The following is an 18,500-nucleotide window of genomic DNA, read 5'->3' on the forward strand; positions in this document are numbered from 1 at the left end:
CATAGAGAATCATGTAGGACTGAAACAACCAAACAACAAAAACCACCCCTAAGATGGTTGGGTGGCAGGGAGTTGGATGAGATGAACTCTTCAGGTTCCTCTCAGGGCAGGGATCCCATGACATAGATACCATAGTCCATCCACCTAGCCCCATCTAGATGCTGCTCAAAGCCAAGAATGCTCTTGAATTGACCCAGAAACTCTTTTTGGCCACAGGAAGTGGCTCGGGAACTGGAAGAGAGCAAATACCAGTACACAGAACCCCGCCTTTCCATCTATGGGCGCTCCCCCCTGGAATGGCTCAACCTGGCCAGGTGGTTCATTAATCACAAGGTCTACTCCCCAAATATGCGCTGGATCATCCAGGTCCCCAGAATCTAGTAAGTGAGGGCCCTGCTCACTGGGCTTCCCCATCTTTCACCCTAGCACTCTACTCCTTTAGCTGTGATTACTCCTTCCTTCCTTCTATACTCTCCTCTTACTGCCACCATAGGGTTCTACTTGTTCAACTGTAACCATATTCTTCACTTTCATTTTGCTCTTCCTCTTTGTGCCCAAGCTTTGGTTGCGTGCTCCATTCTTCTAGCTCCAGCCTTCAGATTTCTTCTCTACCTAAGGTTGGCATGAGGGTGATCCCTAGTGTGGAAAGAGTACTGATTATGAAGTCAGAGTACCTGGGTTCAAATCCTTATTAAAAAATCTTTATTACCTGTATGACATTGGACAACTCAATTGCCTCTTCTGTAAAATGAGTGAGTTGCACTAGATGACCCCAAACATCTGTTCCAACTCTAGGTCTCTGACTCTATGGTCTATGATCATCTTGTTTACCGTGCTGTGGACTTTTTTTTGGATTTTTTGTTCACTCATATGATGGCTCCAATATGACACCATAGGTCTCTCTCCTCCATACCAGTGATTTTCCTCGGAGAAAGCAGGTGTCTCTTGGGTGGGGAACACTTTGGATTTTTCTTTAGGGATGCTTCCCTCAAAGATCTTGTGGGAGGAGCCTGCAACTCATGATTGCTAAACATCAAGGACTAGATTGAGATTCCTGGGATAAGTCAGTGATTTGGAGGCAGAGGAATGTGCTGGGACCTGGGGCCACCTACTAGGGTTCTTTCTGTAGTCTTGGCGATGGAGAAGGCCTGTTGGCTTGGGGGGAGTCAAGCTGCTAGATTGGAGGGTGACTGCAAAGTTGAGGATAACTAGGGATGGGGGGAAGAAGATAAGAAGATCTAGGCGGGGACAGCTAGAGATCAGAAACAGGGAGAAGATGAGGGGGAAGTTGAGCAGGGAGAGGTCCCATGAAGGTGAGTAGAGAGTGAATGGCAGTTAGAAGCCAGAAGTGCTCTCCAAGGTAGCAGGTTAAGAGAGGAATCTCAGGGTGGGTGAAGATGAGGCTGCCAGGAGTTTCCTCATCTTGATTCCTGGGGAGGTCACCACACACAGAAAGGAATTTTTCTTTAACAGACTTCAATCAATCAACAAGCATTTTTAAGTGCTTAATACATGCCCATCACTGTCCTAGGTGCTGCAGATACAGATACACAAATGGAAAGTTGTAGAGGGTCAGATTTAAGGTTGGTGGTGGGAAAACCTTCTTACTAATCACAGACGGTCAGAAATGAGAGGGGCTGCTGCTTCAGGTGGTGACGAGCTTCCCTTCCTGGGGAGGATCACCACTGGCCAGGGAATGTTCTAGAAGGGATTCTCGTTCTTGGGTTGGATGAGCCTTGAGATGGCTCCCACGCCACATACAGAGATGTGTCTTGACTGCTGGGAAGGCAAAGGGCAGTGGGTAGCGGAGTCCATGTCTTTTTCTGTCCCCCAGTGACATATTTAGATCCAAAAAGCTGCTTCCAAGCTTTGGGAAGATGCTGGAGAACATCTTCTTGCCTCTTTTTGAAGCCACGATCAACCCCAGGGATCACAAAGAACTTCACCTCTTCCTCAAATACGTAAGTCAGGGCATTCTGCTGTGGGGCTCTAAGGACCATGGCTCATCCTGACATTGCCTCCTAGGTCACTCCCCTTCTTGCCCACACTTAGTTCCCAGAACAAGGAATAAAGCTAATGGCTATCACACACCCTAGTGTCCTCTTTAAAGCCCCGCCCCACTCTGGCTTGCTGCTATCTCCCAGCATTCTGGGTGGTTCATGCCCCCAAGGTAACCCTGAAGGACCCACATTCTTCTAAAGAAAACAGCTCCATGCTGGACCCTTTGGTTGGAAGATGAAAAATTGGCTAGTGCTATGGTCGCCCCCTAGTGGACACAGGGGAGAAATACATGTGTTTACTGGGCTTCCATTTGTTTGCAGACCCTCTTAGGTGGCTGCTGGCCTGAAAGAGGAGGGGGTAGGACGCAGGAATAGGGACCTTCGTCGTCTAGAGGGCCACTGATGCACAGGAGAATGTCTGCTCAGAGGTTCTTCCTGAAAAAGCTCAGGGTTCCTCTTCTCTCTTAGAGACAGAAAACGCTAACTCAATGACTTTAAACTAAGTGCCAGCAAAGAAAAAATCATTCAGTAAATACGGCTGCGACAGATATGGTTCAGCCGGATTCTGGCCGGCGTCGTGGGCTTGGGAGAGGACACAGAGGAAGAGAAGCGAAGATAGGAAGAAGGGTGTGGGCTGGAGGAGGGAGGAAAGAAAGGGGAGGGAGACGGAGAGGCAGAGATGGAGAGGCGGGACAGCGAGGCACAGGAGAGACAGCAACAAGAAGAGAGGGCGACGTGGAGGGGTTTGACTTCAGTGCCCATGCCAACAACAAACACTGGCTCCTGGCTCTGCAGCTTTGGGGGCCCTTTTGGGCTTCTCCTAGGCTCTGGGGGTAACCCCTCAGCAGAGGAAACCGCTGATTGGGAGGCTGGGCCACGGGGGCGTCCAGACTCTGAGACATGTCCTGGATTTCCTTCTTCCTTCTTCGTGTTGGGTGTTTATTCTTTCCCCCACTAGGTGACAGGCTTTGACAGTGTGGATGATGAGTCCAAACATAGTGACCACATGTTCTCTGACAAGAGCCCTAACCCAGACATCTGGACCAGCGAGCAGAACCCGCCCTACAGCTACTACCTGTACTACATGTACGCCAACATCATGGTGCTCAACAATCTCCGCAGGTAGGTGCCCGGGCATCCCCCTGCCCCGCCTCTGCCCAGGGCCTCGCCAAAGTGGACCCTAGAGGGCATGTACTTCAACTCCCTCATTTTACACATGTGGAAACTGAGGCCCAGGAGTGGAATTGCTTACCCCGACCTGGTTTTTCTTCTTCCCTTCCTAAGCTTTAACTCCATCCTCTGACTTGGTTCCCTCTTGGGCCTAACCCCTAACGTTGTCCTCCACCCACCCCTGCTCATAACTTGGGCCTAACTGACCTTGTTCTCCCCCTTGCCGGCCTTCATTTTCCTCCAAAAATCAACAGGCGTTATTAAAGTGCCTACTGTGTGCCGGCGCTATTCTAAGTGCTGGGGATACAGGGACAAAAATGATTCGTGTTGTTCATGAACAGTCCCTGCTCACAACGAGTTTGCTTTCCATCCTCCCCTACTCACAGAGCTAACCCTAACCTTTCTCTCCCAGGTCTAGACCCTAATGTGAGTCTCTCCACATACCTGCCCGTGACCCACGCCTGCCCCTTGCTCACCTTTGCCTACTGCTAAACAGTTAAGCACTTAGAACTCTGCCTTCTGTTATTTCCAAGTCCTAATCCCTAACCTTGCTCTTCCCTTGCTCCTGGGTTGAACCTCTAACCATGGCAATTAAGAAATCCTTGGTAATTTAGGAGAGAGCACTTTCAGTTGAATGATGAGTTGGAAACCAGATTGCAGAGGCTTCAGAAGAGGGGCAGAGGACAGCAAGCGGAGACACCAATGATGACAGCTCTCCCAAAGAGGAGACATCTAGGATACCGGCTAGCAGGGACGGACAGATCAAAGAGGGGTTTTTTAAGGACGAGGAGGACATGGGCATGCTTTCTTTCCTCTCTCCTTCTGTCATAGCTGGTCCTCATGAAAACAATTTTTTCCCCTTTTTTCCCTTCCTCCCTCCCTTCTCTATACCTGGCTCCTCTGAAGTCAGTGGTTGGTCAGCCTTTCCCCACAGGAGCTCTCTGAGTTAATTACTGTGCATATTTGATGAACAAAATGGCCCAAGCACAGACCTTTGAGGCCGGTTTTCTATCTTTGTGGGAAATCTGCAGACGAGTCGGGCAAAGAGAAGCACCTTGACCTGACTGGGTGGGGGATGTCTGACCTAAGCACAAGTCTATCAGCACCTCCTCCTCTTCCCAGACCAGGGGGGAAGGATGACACAGGCTGAGAGCAGGCCTCTGGGGCATGGCCAGCCAACATCTCTTGATGCCCTGAGCTGGGTTCCTGGAGGACACAGGACCTTGCTGTTCACCCCTTTGTTATTGCCTGGGATGGCCTCAGAGAGCCAGGAGAGGGCATGTAGGCAGAGCACAAGAGGATCAAGTGTTTGGGGGTGAGGGGCAGGAGGAGAAGGGTCTTGAGCGGAGATGAGAAGAGTTAAGATGAGCTGGAGCTGACAGCAGAGGGGGTGGCTTGGTGATAGATCTCACAGCAGTGCTAGTCCGCAGGGTGCTGGACAGAGGGCAGACAGGGCAACGAGAATTTGAGCCCTTAATATGTGCCATGCACTAGACAGACAAAATATAGACAAAACCAAAGACAGCCCCTGCCCTCATGGAGCTTATATTGTTGGAAGAGATGTACTCTTCTGGACCACTTTTTTTTTTTTGACCACTTGTTAAGAACACTGCACAGGAGCTTTGTTTCCAGGTATAAGGTGGGCTGGATGCCCTCTGAGTCCCTCCCAACCCCCTAGATTCAGTGACTGGTCCCCACTCTCCTCCTTTTCCTGATGGTAGGGCAATTTCCCACATGGAGAGTAACTGAGAAAGTTGGGGCTGAAGGGCCCCACTGCCCATCTGCTCCTCAGTAGCTCCTGCTGAACTAGCCCCATCTTCTGTCCCACAGAGAGCGGGGAATGAGCACCTTCTTGTTCCGGCCTCACTGCGGGGAGGCCGGTTCCATCACTCACCTGGTATCTGCCTTCCTGACTGCCGACAATATCTCCCACGGACTGCTGCTCAAGAAGGTAGGTACCCGTGCGCGTGGCTGATGTTGAGCAGATCAGCAGCGAGAAGGCCAACCTTGCCTTTTCATTGCTTAGAGCTTCTTGGCTGTGTGCTTTGGGAAGCTCCTGGCTGTACTCCTCTTGGAAGCTTTGGAAAGTTTGGATTGATGTTGGGAAGATCTGGGAGACCCTGAAAGCCCACCTGTACCCTGGTGAGAAGGGGATACTCTGTGTGGGGGCTACTCTCAGAGGGACTGCTGGGAGACAGTGCTGATAACCTGAGGAATGTCTCCAGTTGGGATTCTGAGACAGAACTGGTCCATGTTGAGGGGTTGTAGGCATCCTTGGAAGGGGCTCTGTCTGTCTGTATATGACACAGTGGATAAAACTGCTGGACGTGGGATCAAGAAGACCTGAGTTTGACTGATGCCTCAAACACCAACTAAACATATGACTGCTAGGCAAGTCCCTTAACCTCTCTGGGCCTCAGTTTCCTCATCTGTAAAATGAGGGAGTTGGATTCAATGACCTTTAACATCCCTTTCAGCTCTAAATTTAAGATCCTATGATCCATGGGCCATTTGTACATGCTACTCAAATCTCTCACTCTTCTCCCACCCCTTGCCCATGCATGGGTCTGGCCCCATGTGAACTCAGCCTCAACAATTTCCATTTTTTTCTTTTTGGACAATAAAAAAAAAACAAATTAAAAAAAAGCAAACATTGCTGTGATTTCCCAGTGACTACTCTTCTCACTCCCAATCAAACTCTCCCATGTAACAGATACACAACTAAGCAAAACAGAAATGTAGAGGTCACGTTTGCAATGTATGCCTCATTCCACCCTCATGGACAACGACCTCTCTTCCGAGAGGGACGCTTGCTTCGTGGCAAGGCCTCTGAAGTCAGGCATGGTCACTGTGCCGACCACAGAGTTTTCATTGCTTGTGGTCACTCTGGACAATGTTGTGGATCTACTAACTGCTCTGCATCAGTTTATACAAGTTTCCTCAAGTTTCTCTGAATTTTTCCTATTTATCTTTTCTTGAGTCTGCTTACTTTCCATGAGGTTCAGCAGACTTTAGCTGTGCAAAGCACCCAGGCTTCAGTGACAATGGTCAGTGGCATTCCAGGACCTCATAGGGGTTAAGTGGGATGACGTCTATAGTGAGATCCTTCACCTTGATGGCAGAACTGGAATCTCCTGCGATTCCAGTCTGGCCCTGAAAGATGGTCTTTCTAAGGCTGCTGATCCTGCCACAGGGGCTGACTGTGTTCCTGGGATATATTTCAGGGACCTTGAACTGAACCCTTCCTCCCCTGGAGCTGGGACTGGGAAAACTCAGCAGTCAATGAAGGCCCCCGTTGGGGAGCCTGGAGTTGGGGAGGGCTTCCTCTTATGTGTGGCCTTTGGACAGAGGTTAAAAGGGCCTCTTCCAGAGCAAGCTGGGAAATCCCCAGGAACCAAGTGAAAAAGTTTTTATGTTGGTTCAGGCGACAGGTGCTGTGGTTGAAGGGAGGCTGACCCAGAGATTCAGACACTTGGAGGGTGGGGCCTGAGAGGACCCACCAGCAGGGAGGGCTCCAGGCTGGAGCCTCACAGTTCCCATGGAGTCACTAAGCTGTGGCGTGGCGGGGATCTCACACATCCTTTCAAAACAAACACTGCCCAGACACAGCAAGCCGAGGCTTTGTTTCCACTGACGAAATCCTTCTTTTCCTGTTATCTGGAATTGCCTTGAGTAATGATGACAGATCCCTCTTCTGTTTTTCCCCAGAGTCCAGTCTTGCAGTACCTCTATTACCTTGCCCAGATCCCCATCGCCATGTCTCCCCTCAGCAACAACAGCTTGTTCCTAGAATATTCCAAAAACCCATTGCGAGAGTTTCTGCACAAGGGTCTCCACGTCTCCCTCTCCACTGATGACCCCATGCAGTTCCATTATACCAAGGTGAGCGAGCACTGGGGAGGGGCTTCTCACCACTGGTCAGATTCCCCAGATCCAGGCAGTGACAGCTCTTGCTTATTCTCTTGAAGAGAAATTGTGGGAAAGAAAGCCTGTGAGAGTGAATTGACACACTCCATAAGGTGACACAGTGGGTAGACAGCACTGGACCTGGAGTCAGGAAGACCCAAGTTCAGATATGCCTCTGATGCCGGGTGACCCTGGGTGAATCACTTAACCTCTCTCAGCCTGTTTCTTCAACTGTAAAATGGGAATAATGATAGTCCCTACCTCCCAGGGCTGTTCTAAGGATCAACTGAGATAATATTTAAGTGCTTACTTAGCACAGTGCCTGGCACATAGCAGATGCTAAATAAATGCTTGCGTGTGCCCTCTCCACAGGGCCCCCAAGAATGTCCTCGCTCCTTCTAGTAGTAGCTATAGTAAAGCTTAGACTATTGAAGATGAACTTTACTATTTATTCATTATTCAAACATTTAAATGCCTACTATGTGCCAGGCCTTGGGGGATACCCATGGTAAGGCAAGTAAGAAGAGGCAAGATAGTAGGACTAGAACCAAGTGATTAGTGGGATGAGGACCCAAGGAAGAAAGAATATTCAGGAGGAGAGGCTGGTCAACACTGTTAAGTGCTTCGGAGAGACCAAGGAAGATCGGAATTGAGAGAAGGCCATTGGAGTTGGCAATTATAAGGCCACTGGTATAATCTGGGAGGCCAATTTTTGTCTTGCTTGTGACAGCTGGGAATGGATTCCAAGCCCCATACAGAGGGAGCCATATTGCTGGTGATTCCTGAACCTAAGGCCTCTCTCTTCCACACCTCCAGTAGAAAAGCATCTTTATACACTTAGTAGTGAGCAGTGTTTGGTTGCCAAGAGAGCTCCCTCTCTCCAAGTCGATCCTCAGCTATGCTGAAGCTTAAATAAAGCTTTAGAAAGCTGCCTCAAGCCCAGGGTCACAGAGCCAGGATGTCTCAGAAATGAGACTTGAACTCAGGTCTTTCTTCCTGATTCCCAGGCCATCTCTGTATCCACTATACCATCCTGCTTCTCACCTGGCATATTGCAGGAGCCTAATAAATGTTTGATGGATTCGATTGAATTTCAGGAAGCCATGAATTAAGGCCTTTGTGAGTCTGGAAGCCAGAAGGCTTTCTTTCCCACAGTTTCTCTTCAGAAGCCTCAAGGGTCCCTGCAAATTCTCCTCACCGTTAGGATGTTTCTGACTTGAGTTTTGGCTTGGGGCTCTCCCACGAGCTCCACAGCCTAGTGAACGTGATTTTTCGTGGGGGATTGTTTGGTGGGGTGTTTCTACAGGAAGCCCTCATGGAAGAATATGCAATCGCAGCCCAAGTGTGGAAGCTCAGTACATGTGACCTGTGTGAGATCGCTCGGAACAGTGTGCTCCAGAGCGGGCTGTCCCACAAGGTGAGTGGGGTCTGCCGGCTGGGAGGGGATTTGGGAGGGAAAATCACAGGAAGGTTTCCAGCCCTTTGGAATGCTCAGTGTGGATGCAGGCAGTGGAGGGAAGCGTGGGCTTGTGCTCCATGGCCTGGAGATAATACTATCTGTCATTTAGACAGCATGTTCAAGCTTGCAAAGTGGTTTGCATTCATGAGCCTCACAAAAGGTGCTGGGATACTCAGTCCATTTTACAGATGGAAGTGGGGCTCAGAGACATGAGGAACTTGCTGAAGCTCTGAGATAGCTAGATTTCTCAGGCAGGATTTAGACCCCGGTATTTCTGACCCCATATGCAGTCCTTTTGCCACTAAGTCATAAAGCTGGTCAGCTGCCTGGGCCCCCCCAGGTCTTTTTGACTAGCTTGGGGGGCGGGGGAAATACAGCCTGCTGATCTCTGGGACTGAGTGGTCTGATCTAAGCGTTTTTCAGGAAGGCACAGAAGCTCCACGCCATCTGCAGTAGCGGCCCTTTGCTTGCTGCCTTCACTCCCCAGTGTCCAGATTGAAGTGTTTCTTTTCAGTCGAGGTCTCTGCCACCAGGGTCTCTTCAGATCAGGTTTACCTTTAACAATAATCTTTTCAATGCCTCCTCTGTAAAAGGCATTGGGATGGATGATAGGGGAGACCCAAAATGTCAGCAAGACACTTCCTGACCTCAAGGACCTTCCTGTTTTACACCATCATCCTCGTGCCCCCTGAACCTTCTTCCCCAGAGAACCTCAGCCTTTTCAGCTTGCTTTTGTGCAGTGTCTTCCGCCATTAGGTTATGAGCTCCTGGAGGGCAGGGATTGGCTTTTTCTTATTTGTATCCCCAGTGCCTAGCACAGTGCCTAGCACATAGTGGGTGCTTGATATCTATCATATTGTATTGTCTAATAAAGAAGGTGATATGATACGTACAAAATAGATATTAAACACTTTGCAAACTTTAAAACAGGATAGAAATATTAGCGTTTAGTTTATATCATAATCATTATCAGAATAGCTGTAGCTCAGGCTGCCTCCAGAACGTATCTGTATCCACCATATTTGGCTATCTGGTGGCCCTGAATGCCAGGTGGAACGGGCATGGCACAAAACTTACATTAAGTTTTGATGCCAGGGTGGATGTACTAACGTCTGAGTCACGTAGGATACAGAAGAAAGTAGATTCTAAGCTGTTTAGTGGCAGGTTTTGCCTTTGTCTCTGTATCCCCAGCCCCAGTCTTATAGGGTAGTGGGGACTTGACATTCACTGAATTGACTTTGCAAGTGCTTTGGGCTTAATCTGTGTGTGTTACTTTGTCCACAGGAAAAGCAAAAATTTTTGGGGCCCAATTATTATAAAGAAGGACCTGAAGGAAACGATATTCGAAAGACAAATGTTGCCCAGATCCGGATGGCTTTTAGATATGAGACTTTATGCAATGAGCTGAGCTTTCTGTCTGATGCCATGAAATCAGAAGAGATTACAGCTTTGTTTAAGTAGGTTCAGTGTTGGGATATGCCCCTGGAAAATGCTGGTCTCAACCTTGCCTGTTGTGGTGGATGCTGGTCAAGGGGAGCCTGCTCAGGACCAAACAGGGCCTCCCTGGAAGTGAAGGCTCAGGATGCTGCTCAGGGGCCTCTCACTTTGACCTCCATTCTCCTCATTCTAGCATACCTGGACCCAAGGTGCCAAGACATTGCACTGTCTGGGTGCAGTGGGGCCTGGGGACTGCCTTGGGGAGCTGGCTTGGTTTGTACTTTTTTCTTAGTTTTCCAGACCCTTCTAAGAAGACTGCCAGTACTTGCATGAAAGGGATTGTACTTTCCACTGTCAGAGGCCATACTGTATTGCCAATCAGCTCTCTGGCCCTAAATGGCGGGTGGAATAAGATACAGCCAGTAAGTTTTGACTAAGTTTTGCTTTCTTTTTTAAAAAGTATTTTTACTAATCACTTTTGTTCAGATTTCCTTCACCATTATAAGCATTCATGCACAGGATCACAGAATAGAACAGGAATGTGCTGTAGGGATGATCTAGTCCAACCCTCTCATCTGACAGATGAGGAAGCTGAGGACTAGAAGAGGTAAGGACTTGCCGAAGGTCACAACATGGAGCCCAGTCAACAAAACAGTCCTTGCAGGACACCATACTGCCTCCATGAATTATGTGGGCTTGCTTTCTGAAAGCCCCTTTTCACCGAAGTCTCTGAGAGGCTTGAAACAGAAAGCTTGGTCCCACTTAGGAAAACAAAGGGAGGTACAGGGACCTAACCCTGGAGCTAAAGGGAACCTGGGAGGTCAGGGAGAGGCAGTGGCCTGGCCAAAGTCACGCAGCGAGTGCTTGTAAGTCAGCATTGGGACCTTCCTCTATGACATACCGCCCCACTCTCCAGTATTACTTTTGTTTTCTGTAATTCATATCTCAGAAATAACCAGGATCCTCGGTCTTTTTTTTCCCCCTCTTTTTAAAGAATGAAGACCTGGGTTTATCATCTCCCTAAACAACATAGGAAATATTTCCCTTCCACATAACCAGAGATCTTCAGCTGGTGACCTCAGTGATTAGACAAGGAGGGACAATTAAGTGGACTAGTAAAAGATAGTAAAGTGATTCTTAGAATAGAGATCTGAATTTAAACTCTCCCAATTTATTCCCTGCCAATGTTTGAATGTCATGTGCATATGGTAACTAGAAAGCTGCTGGAGCTTACTAGTAAGCTCCCATGTATTTCTGTAGGCACACACAGACCCAGAGAAGCTGTTACAGATTTAGTGGAACCTATGCTTGTGTGCAAAAATGGTTAATAGACTTCAGATCCTTCTTGTTACTTTCTCTAGCCACAGAAATATGGGGGCTGTTGGTTTTTGCAACAAAATAATTTTTTGAGTCAAAACTCCTTGCCCACTTTGGCATGTAACTTTCTTAGAAAAGCCCCAATTGTATTCATTTGCACTAATGTATATAACTATTGTACAGTGTGATTTTAGATGTTTAGAGGCACCCTGTTTAAAAGAAATGGAATTAAAGTTTGTTGAGACAATTGCTCAATCATGTGAACATGTTTTCAGATGTCAACATTGTTAGAGCTCCCTTATTTTCTTCTTAAGAAAGTGTGTGGGGGGGTGGAGAAGGGAAGACTAGGGGAAGCATTACCCTAAATTAATGGAATGCAGCAGGTGTATATCTTCCTAACCTTGGAAGATATCTGCTGCAAGCAGGGTCAGAGGACAGGGCCCACTGGCAGTGGCCTTCTGGGTTTTCACCAGTAGCCAAAGGCAATCCCCAGTGTCTGGTTTTTCACCAGGGTCACAGGGCTGCACACAGAATACCCAGAGTGCCTCTGCTGGGAGTGGCTAGCTGCTTTCTCTTCCTTTCTTCTGTGCTTTGCTCAAACATGCCTGGGGTGGACTCTTTTCATTTGCAGATTTGTTTGCTGGGCAGGGGCTGTTCTAGATTTACACAGCCCTTCTTCACTCCTGAATGTTCTTGGTGCCAGTGTGTTTCTTTCTGTCCAGTGGCATTTACCGGTTTTTGTTCTGGTGACTGCCAAGTCTGTCTGCTGGGTTGGTAGCAAAAGAATATGCTGCTTTTCCAAGGTGTGGCCTTCTCAAAGACAGCTCTGGAGGTTTATCTTCTCTCCCTCAACCTAACCAGCCTTAGTTACTTTCTTAGTAACTTTACTTAACTTAGTAGCTTGCCTTTTTGCTACAAATTATTGCCTTATGAACACAATTCACAGCCTCCTGAGTCACCCACCGTTCTTTCTGCCTTTTACCTTCTGCTCTTGGAGATACAGCAGCAAGGCACGTTCTTCTGAGATGGGGTTAAGTATTTTACTTCCTCTTCAGTTAATTTGGGCAATTTATATTTTTGTAAACATGTATCCATTTCACTAAGATTGTCAAATTTGTTGGCATATAGTTGGGCAAAATAATTCCTAATTATTGTTTTAATTTCCTCTTCCTTGGTGGTAGTTTCACCCTTTTCATTCTTGATACTAGTAATTTGGTTTTCTTCTTTCTTTTTTTAAATTAAATTAACCAAAGGTTTATCTATTTTATTGGTTTTTTCATAAAACCAGCTCTTAGTTTTATTAGTTCAATAGTTTTCTTAATTTCAATTTTATTAATTTTTCCTTTGGTTTTCAGGAAAAATTTCTAATTTGGTGTTTAGTTGAGAATTTTTAAGTTGTTCTTTTTCTAGTTTTTTTTAGTTGTATGCCCAATTCATTAATCTCCTCTTTTTCTATTTTATTTATGTAAGCATTTACAGATATAAAGCTTCCCCTAAGAACTGCTTTCACTGCATCCCATAGGTTTTGGTATGTTGTCTCATTATTGTCATTCTCTTGAATGAAATTATTGATTGTTTCCATGATTTGTTGTTTGACCCAATCATTTTTTAGGATTAGATTATTTAGTTTCCAATTATTTTTTAGTCTATCTTTCCATGGCTCTTTATTTCATATAATTTTTATTGCGTCACGATCTGAAAAGGATGCATTTAATATTTCTGCCTTTCTGCATTGGACTGTGAGGTTTTTATGCCCTAGTACATGGTCAATTTTTGTGTGTGTGCCATGTACTGCCGAGAAAAAAGTGTATTCCTTTCTATCCCCATTCAGTTTTCTCCAGAGGTAAGGCACGTTCTTCTGGACTGGTCTGGTCTTTGACTTCTTGCTGCTTGAGTAAAATCATCTTCATCTTTTTTACTCATTTCATGGACATAATTGAGTGTAATTAGATAATGTCAGCAATCCACTCTATTTGAACAGTGTTTTAAAGGCAGTGGTAACTACATTAAAAAGAATATTAACTACACGGAATCTGGTTCTTTGCTGTTTTTGTTTTTCCTTTCTAGAAACACCCAGGGCAAGTGCTGTTAACAGGGGAAGAGTTATACTCTAAAAACCAGGAGAGGGCCTCCAGCGGGATCCTGCCTGGATGAAATGGCCATCAAGACTTCCAGCTTTGAATCGATGGCTTTCAATCTGAGTTACAACTCTTTACAAAAATGCCACATGCTGCTCCTCGGCAATGATCTCCATGCACCTAGCTTTACACCTTACCACAGCAAAGCCGAGTCTCCACAGACAATGGGTTTTTCTGACTTGTGAAAGACATGAGTTTGAACCCAACCTCTGACCCTTGTCAGCTGTGTGATCCTACCTTAAAGGCACCTCTCAAGGACTTAACTTGAGTCATCAGAAGAGATCATAATTCCCATGCCCTTGTTTCACTATGCTGAGCAAATCATAGATATTTGAATCTTTCATATATATATATATATATATATATATGTGTATATATATATATGTATATATATATATGTATATATATATATATATATGTGTATATATACATATATATATGTATATATATATGTATATATACACATATATATACATATATATATGTATATATATGTGTATATATACACATATATATATACATATATATATATACACATATATATACACACATATATATATATACATATATATATATACATATATATACACATATATGTATATATATGTATATATATGTATATATATGTATATATATGTATATATACATATATATACATATATATACATATATATACATATATATGTATATATATGTATATATATATATGTATATATATATATGTATATATATATGTATATATATACATATATATATGTATATATATATATAGCATATAAGTGTGAATCTTTGCTTTCACTCTAGTCCCTAGTCATTCTGAAAAGACATACAAGGTACCCAAATCAAACACAACCACAAGGCATAGTGTAGCGGTTATCTTTACTACTTTCCACAAATGATAAAAGGACAACAGTCTTACACAAGAGATTACCCTTGAGTTTTCATTCACACAGACATCTCTGCTCCCATGCCCACCACACAGATGTTTAGCTAATTCTCCCTGTCTTTTAAATGGTTTTCTCTCAATTCTTTGGTAAATATAGTAAATGTGGCTTATTTAAGAAAATCAAAATTGGAACTTGAATTGTTTGAAACAAGCCTGGCCCTCCCCAGCACTCCAATTATTCACCAATACTGCTTAGAACTACTTCCAATATGGACTGGGGCAGTATGCGGCAGCTGGTTCACCACCTGCTGTCAGTACCTTACTTATCACCCCAAGCAACCTGGGCACGGGGAGGACTGGCCACAGGTCAGTCAGAAGTACCACTAGAGCCCAGTGTACACCCCTCTAAGGAATGTCAATTTATAGTCAATCCACAGACCCAACCAATCACAATACACAATAACAATAGTAAACCACACAATTGTAAGAGAAAAAACTGTCAATGACCATCTTTTCCTCTCCACAAGACATTATTTATTGCACAATTCATCCATCTGTCCTAGCTGCAAAGTCAGATGTGACTTTCCTTTTGGGAAGCTTGAGAAAGTCACTTCAATAAGGAAGCACTGCTATTTTAACAGCTCCTCCTCATATTCAAGCTCATCCTAGCACATTAAAACTGTATAGTTATCAGTAGATTGCGGGACCCTTTTAGTGCATTTAAGAAAAGGACATTTTGTCAGTTAACAACCTGTCCGTCAGAGTGAGTGCACGAGAGATGATCACCAGCTCTGGAAGGCACGAGTTACACCCCAGTCCCTACCTCCTGGCGCAGCAAGTGCATTTTAGTACTTTCTAATTACAAAAGATTTAAGAGTATAAGATAAAAAAAAGTTTACATCCTCACCTTCAAGCAAAATTACAACTTATCCTGCAGTAGAAACTACACTTCATTCACATGCAAAGCAAAAACTGCAAGGCTTCGTAGAGTCAGCAAAGAAATGGGGTTTCACTTTCCCATTCATTTTGACGAGGTTAGTGAAAATACATGATGATCCTGCAAAGCAGTCGGTGTTTTGCAAAATGGGAGGCTTTGTTAATATCAGATTTCCTCAGTGCTTTCGGCTGGTCGTTAACTCCCTGAAAGAGAAAATATATGTAGAAGGAAATGGTATAAGGCCAGCCTGTGGAGATGGCACAGTGAAAGTCAGCCAAAGAAAGTGTTTCTGCTGAGGGAATGCTGTCAGTGTGACGATGCTGTGGAGAGAGGCCTGCCAACGGACTCAGGAAGACCTCGACTCAAATCCTGCCTCAGGCACTAGCACGGGCAAATTATTTCCCCTCTCTGAACCTCAGTGTACCCATCTGTAAAATAAGGGAAACTAGAGGAGGTACCTTGACAGGGCTGTTGTGAGGTTTTAATGAGATAATGTATATAGAGTGCTGAAACTGCTTTATCAGTTATTGTTATCATGTACACTCACTGCCTAGTAAGAAGACACAAGGAAGTTTATATAAGGAGTTGGGGAGTGGGGCCTGCAAACCTGTGCAGGTTTCATCCTCGCTCTGTGGCTGTGCTTCTCATTATGACCCTCATCCTTATAATTGTAGCCCCTTTCACATATTCCAAATATAAACATCCTGGCCTTTAATGAAATTACGAGAAAAAACAGGAGTGGGAAAACGAGGCATTTCACAATTAGAAAAGTAGGTTTGAAGATGTGAATGCCCTAGAACCAGAGCCTGCTTAAGAATACAATTTCTCAAGTTAGGCACTCACTTCTAGACACACTCAGTGAGTGCCACTGAAATCCAAATAAAGTCCAGACACCACCGCTGACTGTGTTTTCTATGGTTCATTTTAAAACAGACAGCAAACCATTTGGTTTTCTTGGCAATTCTATTTTTAAGCAAGGCCAAAGTATTATACAGTATACATATATGTGACTATTAAAAAGTAGCTTGAATTAGTCTTACAAAGACCACTTCTATAAGTCAAATTCAGAAAACAAATCCAGATTTGGCCCTAGGGCACTCAGCCCACCAAACATTCCTCTGCTAGTAACTGAATCACAAATCTGAAAAGTGGCAGAATCTGTGTAAGCCACTCCCCAGACCCTTTCCCTACATCTGAGGGGAGAATAATATCAATAAGAAAGGAACACATTTTTTTCTATGAACGGATCATTAATTTTATTTGCACACTTGCTAAAAAATGGAAGAACCTTCTATTTATACGTGCAATGCCGTAGCCACTTCCTGAAATGGCAATATAGATCATCTTACAACTTTAGTTTGCAACTTTAACTAAACAGGTTAGAATAGCTTCCTTGGAGGGTTCAATACATTTGTTTTTAAATTAAACTATTTCACAAGTGCTGAATATTAAGAGTCAAGATAAACCAAAGCTTTTCTTTGTGAACATTTTCCTCTTTCACAAAGGAGGCTGAAATGCTAGTAGGACACTGCCTAGGACTGCATTCTTACTCCTTTGTGTCTGAATATTTCGATCCCAGCAGTCTGAACTTCCTCTCTGTTTCAGGAAGGTCCTACACTTATGGGAGAGAAGCAGGACAAGTGGTTTCTTGTCCTTTCAACCTCCAAGTGTGAGCATTCTGAAATCTCAGGAAGATGCTACCAAATCATGAAACTAAAAAGCACCATGGTCAATACTGAGTAATTTATCATTTAGTAGAGATTTGCTTCCAGTATACAGAGTTTGAAAGTATAGAATTTGGAGCTTTTCTATTAAGAAAAATGTCCCTATCAAACCCCAGGATTTTGCACAAGGGGATGTTAGAAACCGCCAAGCAGCCCACAATGAGTTCCCCCTCAAATATTTGTCAGCAAAAATAATTTCAGAAGCTTTTAGATTTCTTACTCCCTTTGAAATATGGTTTCATCATCTATCATCTCTGAATCACAAACTGCTCTATTAGGAAGCATTTGTGGTTACTTCATGCAGAGATCATTAACGGAGTCCCAATTAACCAGCAGGGGGCAATAAAAACCCCTTAAATTCCAGTAACATGACTAGCTTAGTAGTAATGAGCACTTGGGTTTATTTTCTAGTTTCAGTTGTTTTAAACTGGGTTCAGTTTGTGCGTCAGAAAGCTATGACGACTGAACACTCAGGGCTGATCAGAACCTAATGTACCTGCCCTAACCCAGTGTTCAGAAGTTTCTCCAAACAATGCTTCTCTAACTAGTAGCCAAAGCACTCTCAGTGAACACCATGGACCTACTGGGATACCGACCAACATAGACTGGCTCGTATACAAAGATTTAAAACAGTAATTTAGATTTCGATTAAAACAAGACAAAGATTCATGAAATTTATCAAAAGGGATGGAATAAATTGTGGGAAAGAGTGGCAAAAATAGAGATGGGGTGAAGGGAGGAATCAATTTTCACGTGTTCATGACATGGACGCCCCTATACTCTACTCCATCCCCAAATGGGATTTACAGCCCAAGTTACCAAGAAAAGTGCCCAGTGTCATGGAATGTGAGGCTGGCCTGCCTCATCAGCCATGTTAAGTATATAGTTAGCCATGTCATCTTCTGTAGGTGCATCAGAGACAACCCAAGAATCATTGACTCCACTCATCTGTAGGCGGCAGATAGGACAGTTCCTGTGCCGGTCACTCCTGCGGGAGAAGTCAACAAGAAAGAAAAGACTGAACAGCAACACACTTCAAATAGTCGCTCCTTTCTTTAATGCCCAGAAGAAATTCACACTTAAGCCTGAGAAACCTTTGATCTATGAGTGAAGTATACAGAAGCAAAGAACTCTGGAGCTGCAAGGGACCTGTTCATTTTGCAGATGGCGAAATTAAAGTGAAGGAGTTGCAGAAGGTCATGGGATTGTTAAGTTGCAGAGGTGGGAAGAGAATCCTGATCTTCTCACTTTCACTTTAGAGATCCTCTAAAACCCCAGTACCCCAGCCACCCTTCTCAAATGGAAGTCAGAAAGTTTTCGGGTGGGGTGGAGAAGCGCTCTGGTTCTAAATATGGATTAAATACGAAGACCTCTTTCCTTACCAGGAAGAGAAATAATTTCAAATTAAGAAGGTAAGTTTAGGTCCAAAATACTCATTAACAAAGTTCCTTGTCCTCTTCCACTTTGGGGCTTTGGCCACCTCTCCCCACCCCTCTCTCTGATATTCCTTATTTATAAAACTGACA

The 18,500-nt window shown here is 44.6% G+C and overlaps 2 protein-coding genes across 6 annotated transcripts in view; one reads left to right on the plus strand and one right to left on the minus strand.

Annotated features, from left to right (window-relative positions):
• The window catches only part of AMPD3 (adenosine monophosphate deaminase 3), a 71,369-nt gene extending 58,053 nt beyond the window's left edge, over positions 1 to 13,316 (plus strand). For all 3 annotated transcript variants that reach the window (XM_021001963.2, XM_021001961.2, XM_021001959.2), the window contains exons 9-15: positions 217 to 380; positions 1,835 to 1,961; positions 2,959 to 3,122; positions 5,001 to 5,121; positions 6,879 to 7,052; positions 8,383 to 8,493; positions 9,820 to 13,316. In XM_021001963.2, coding sequence (XP_020857622.1) covers positions 217 to 380; positions 1,835 to 1,961; positions 2,959 to 3,122; positions 5,001 to 5,121; positions 6,879 to 7,052; positions 8,383 to 8,493; positions 9,820 to 9,996 — 1,038 coding nt within the window. In that variant the 3' untranslated portion in view covers positions 9,997 to 13,316. The remainder of the gene's footprint in view (positions 1 to 216; positions 381 to 1,834; positions 1,962 to 2,958; positions 3,123 to 5,000; positions 5,122 to 6,878; positions 7,053 to 8,382; positions 8,494 to 9,819) is intronic.
• A 973-nt stretch (positions 13,317 to 14,289) lies between these two features.
• The window catches only part of RNF141 (ring finger protein 141), a 34,078-nt gene continuing 29,867 nt past the window's right edge, over positions 14,290 to 18,500 (minus strand). For 2 of the 3 annotated variants that reach the window (XM_021001933.2, XM_021001935.2), the window contains exon 6: positions 14,290 to 17,962. In XM_021001933.2, coding sequence (XP_020857592.1) covers positions 17,812 to 17,962 — 151 coding nt within the window. In that variant the 3' untranslated portion in view covers positions 14,290 to 17,811. The remainder of the gene's footprint in view (positions 17,963 to 18,500) is intronic. The other variant, XM_021001934.2, reaches the window with a different exon arrangement.

The sequence above is a fragment of the Phascolarctos cinereus genome, unplaced genomic scaffold, assembly GCF_003287225.1.
Source record: "Phascolarctos cinereus isolate Bilbo 61053 unplaced genomic scaffold, phaCin_HiC Scaffold_9;HRSCAF=440, whole genome shotgun sequence".
Taxonomy (NCBI): Eukaryota; Metazoa; Chordata; class Mammalia; order Diprotodontia; family Phascolarctidae; genus Phascolarctos; species Phascolarctos cinereus.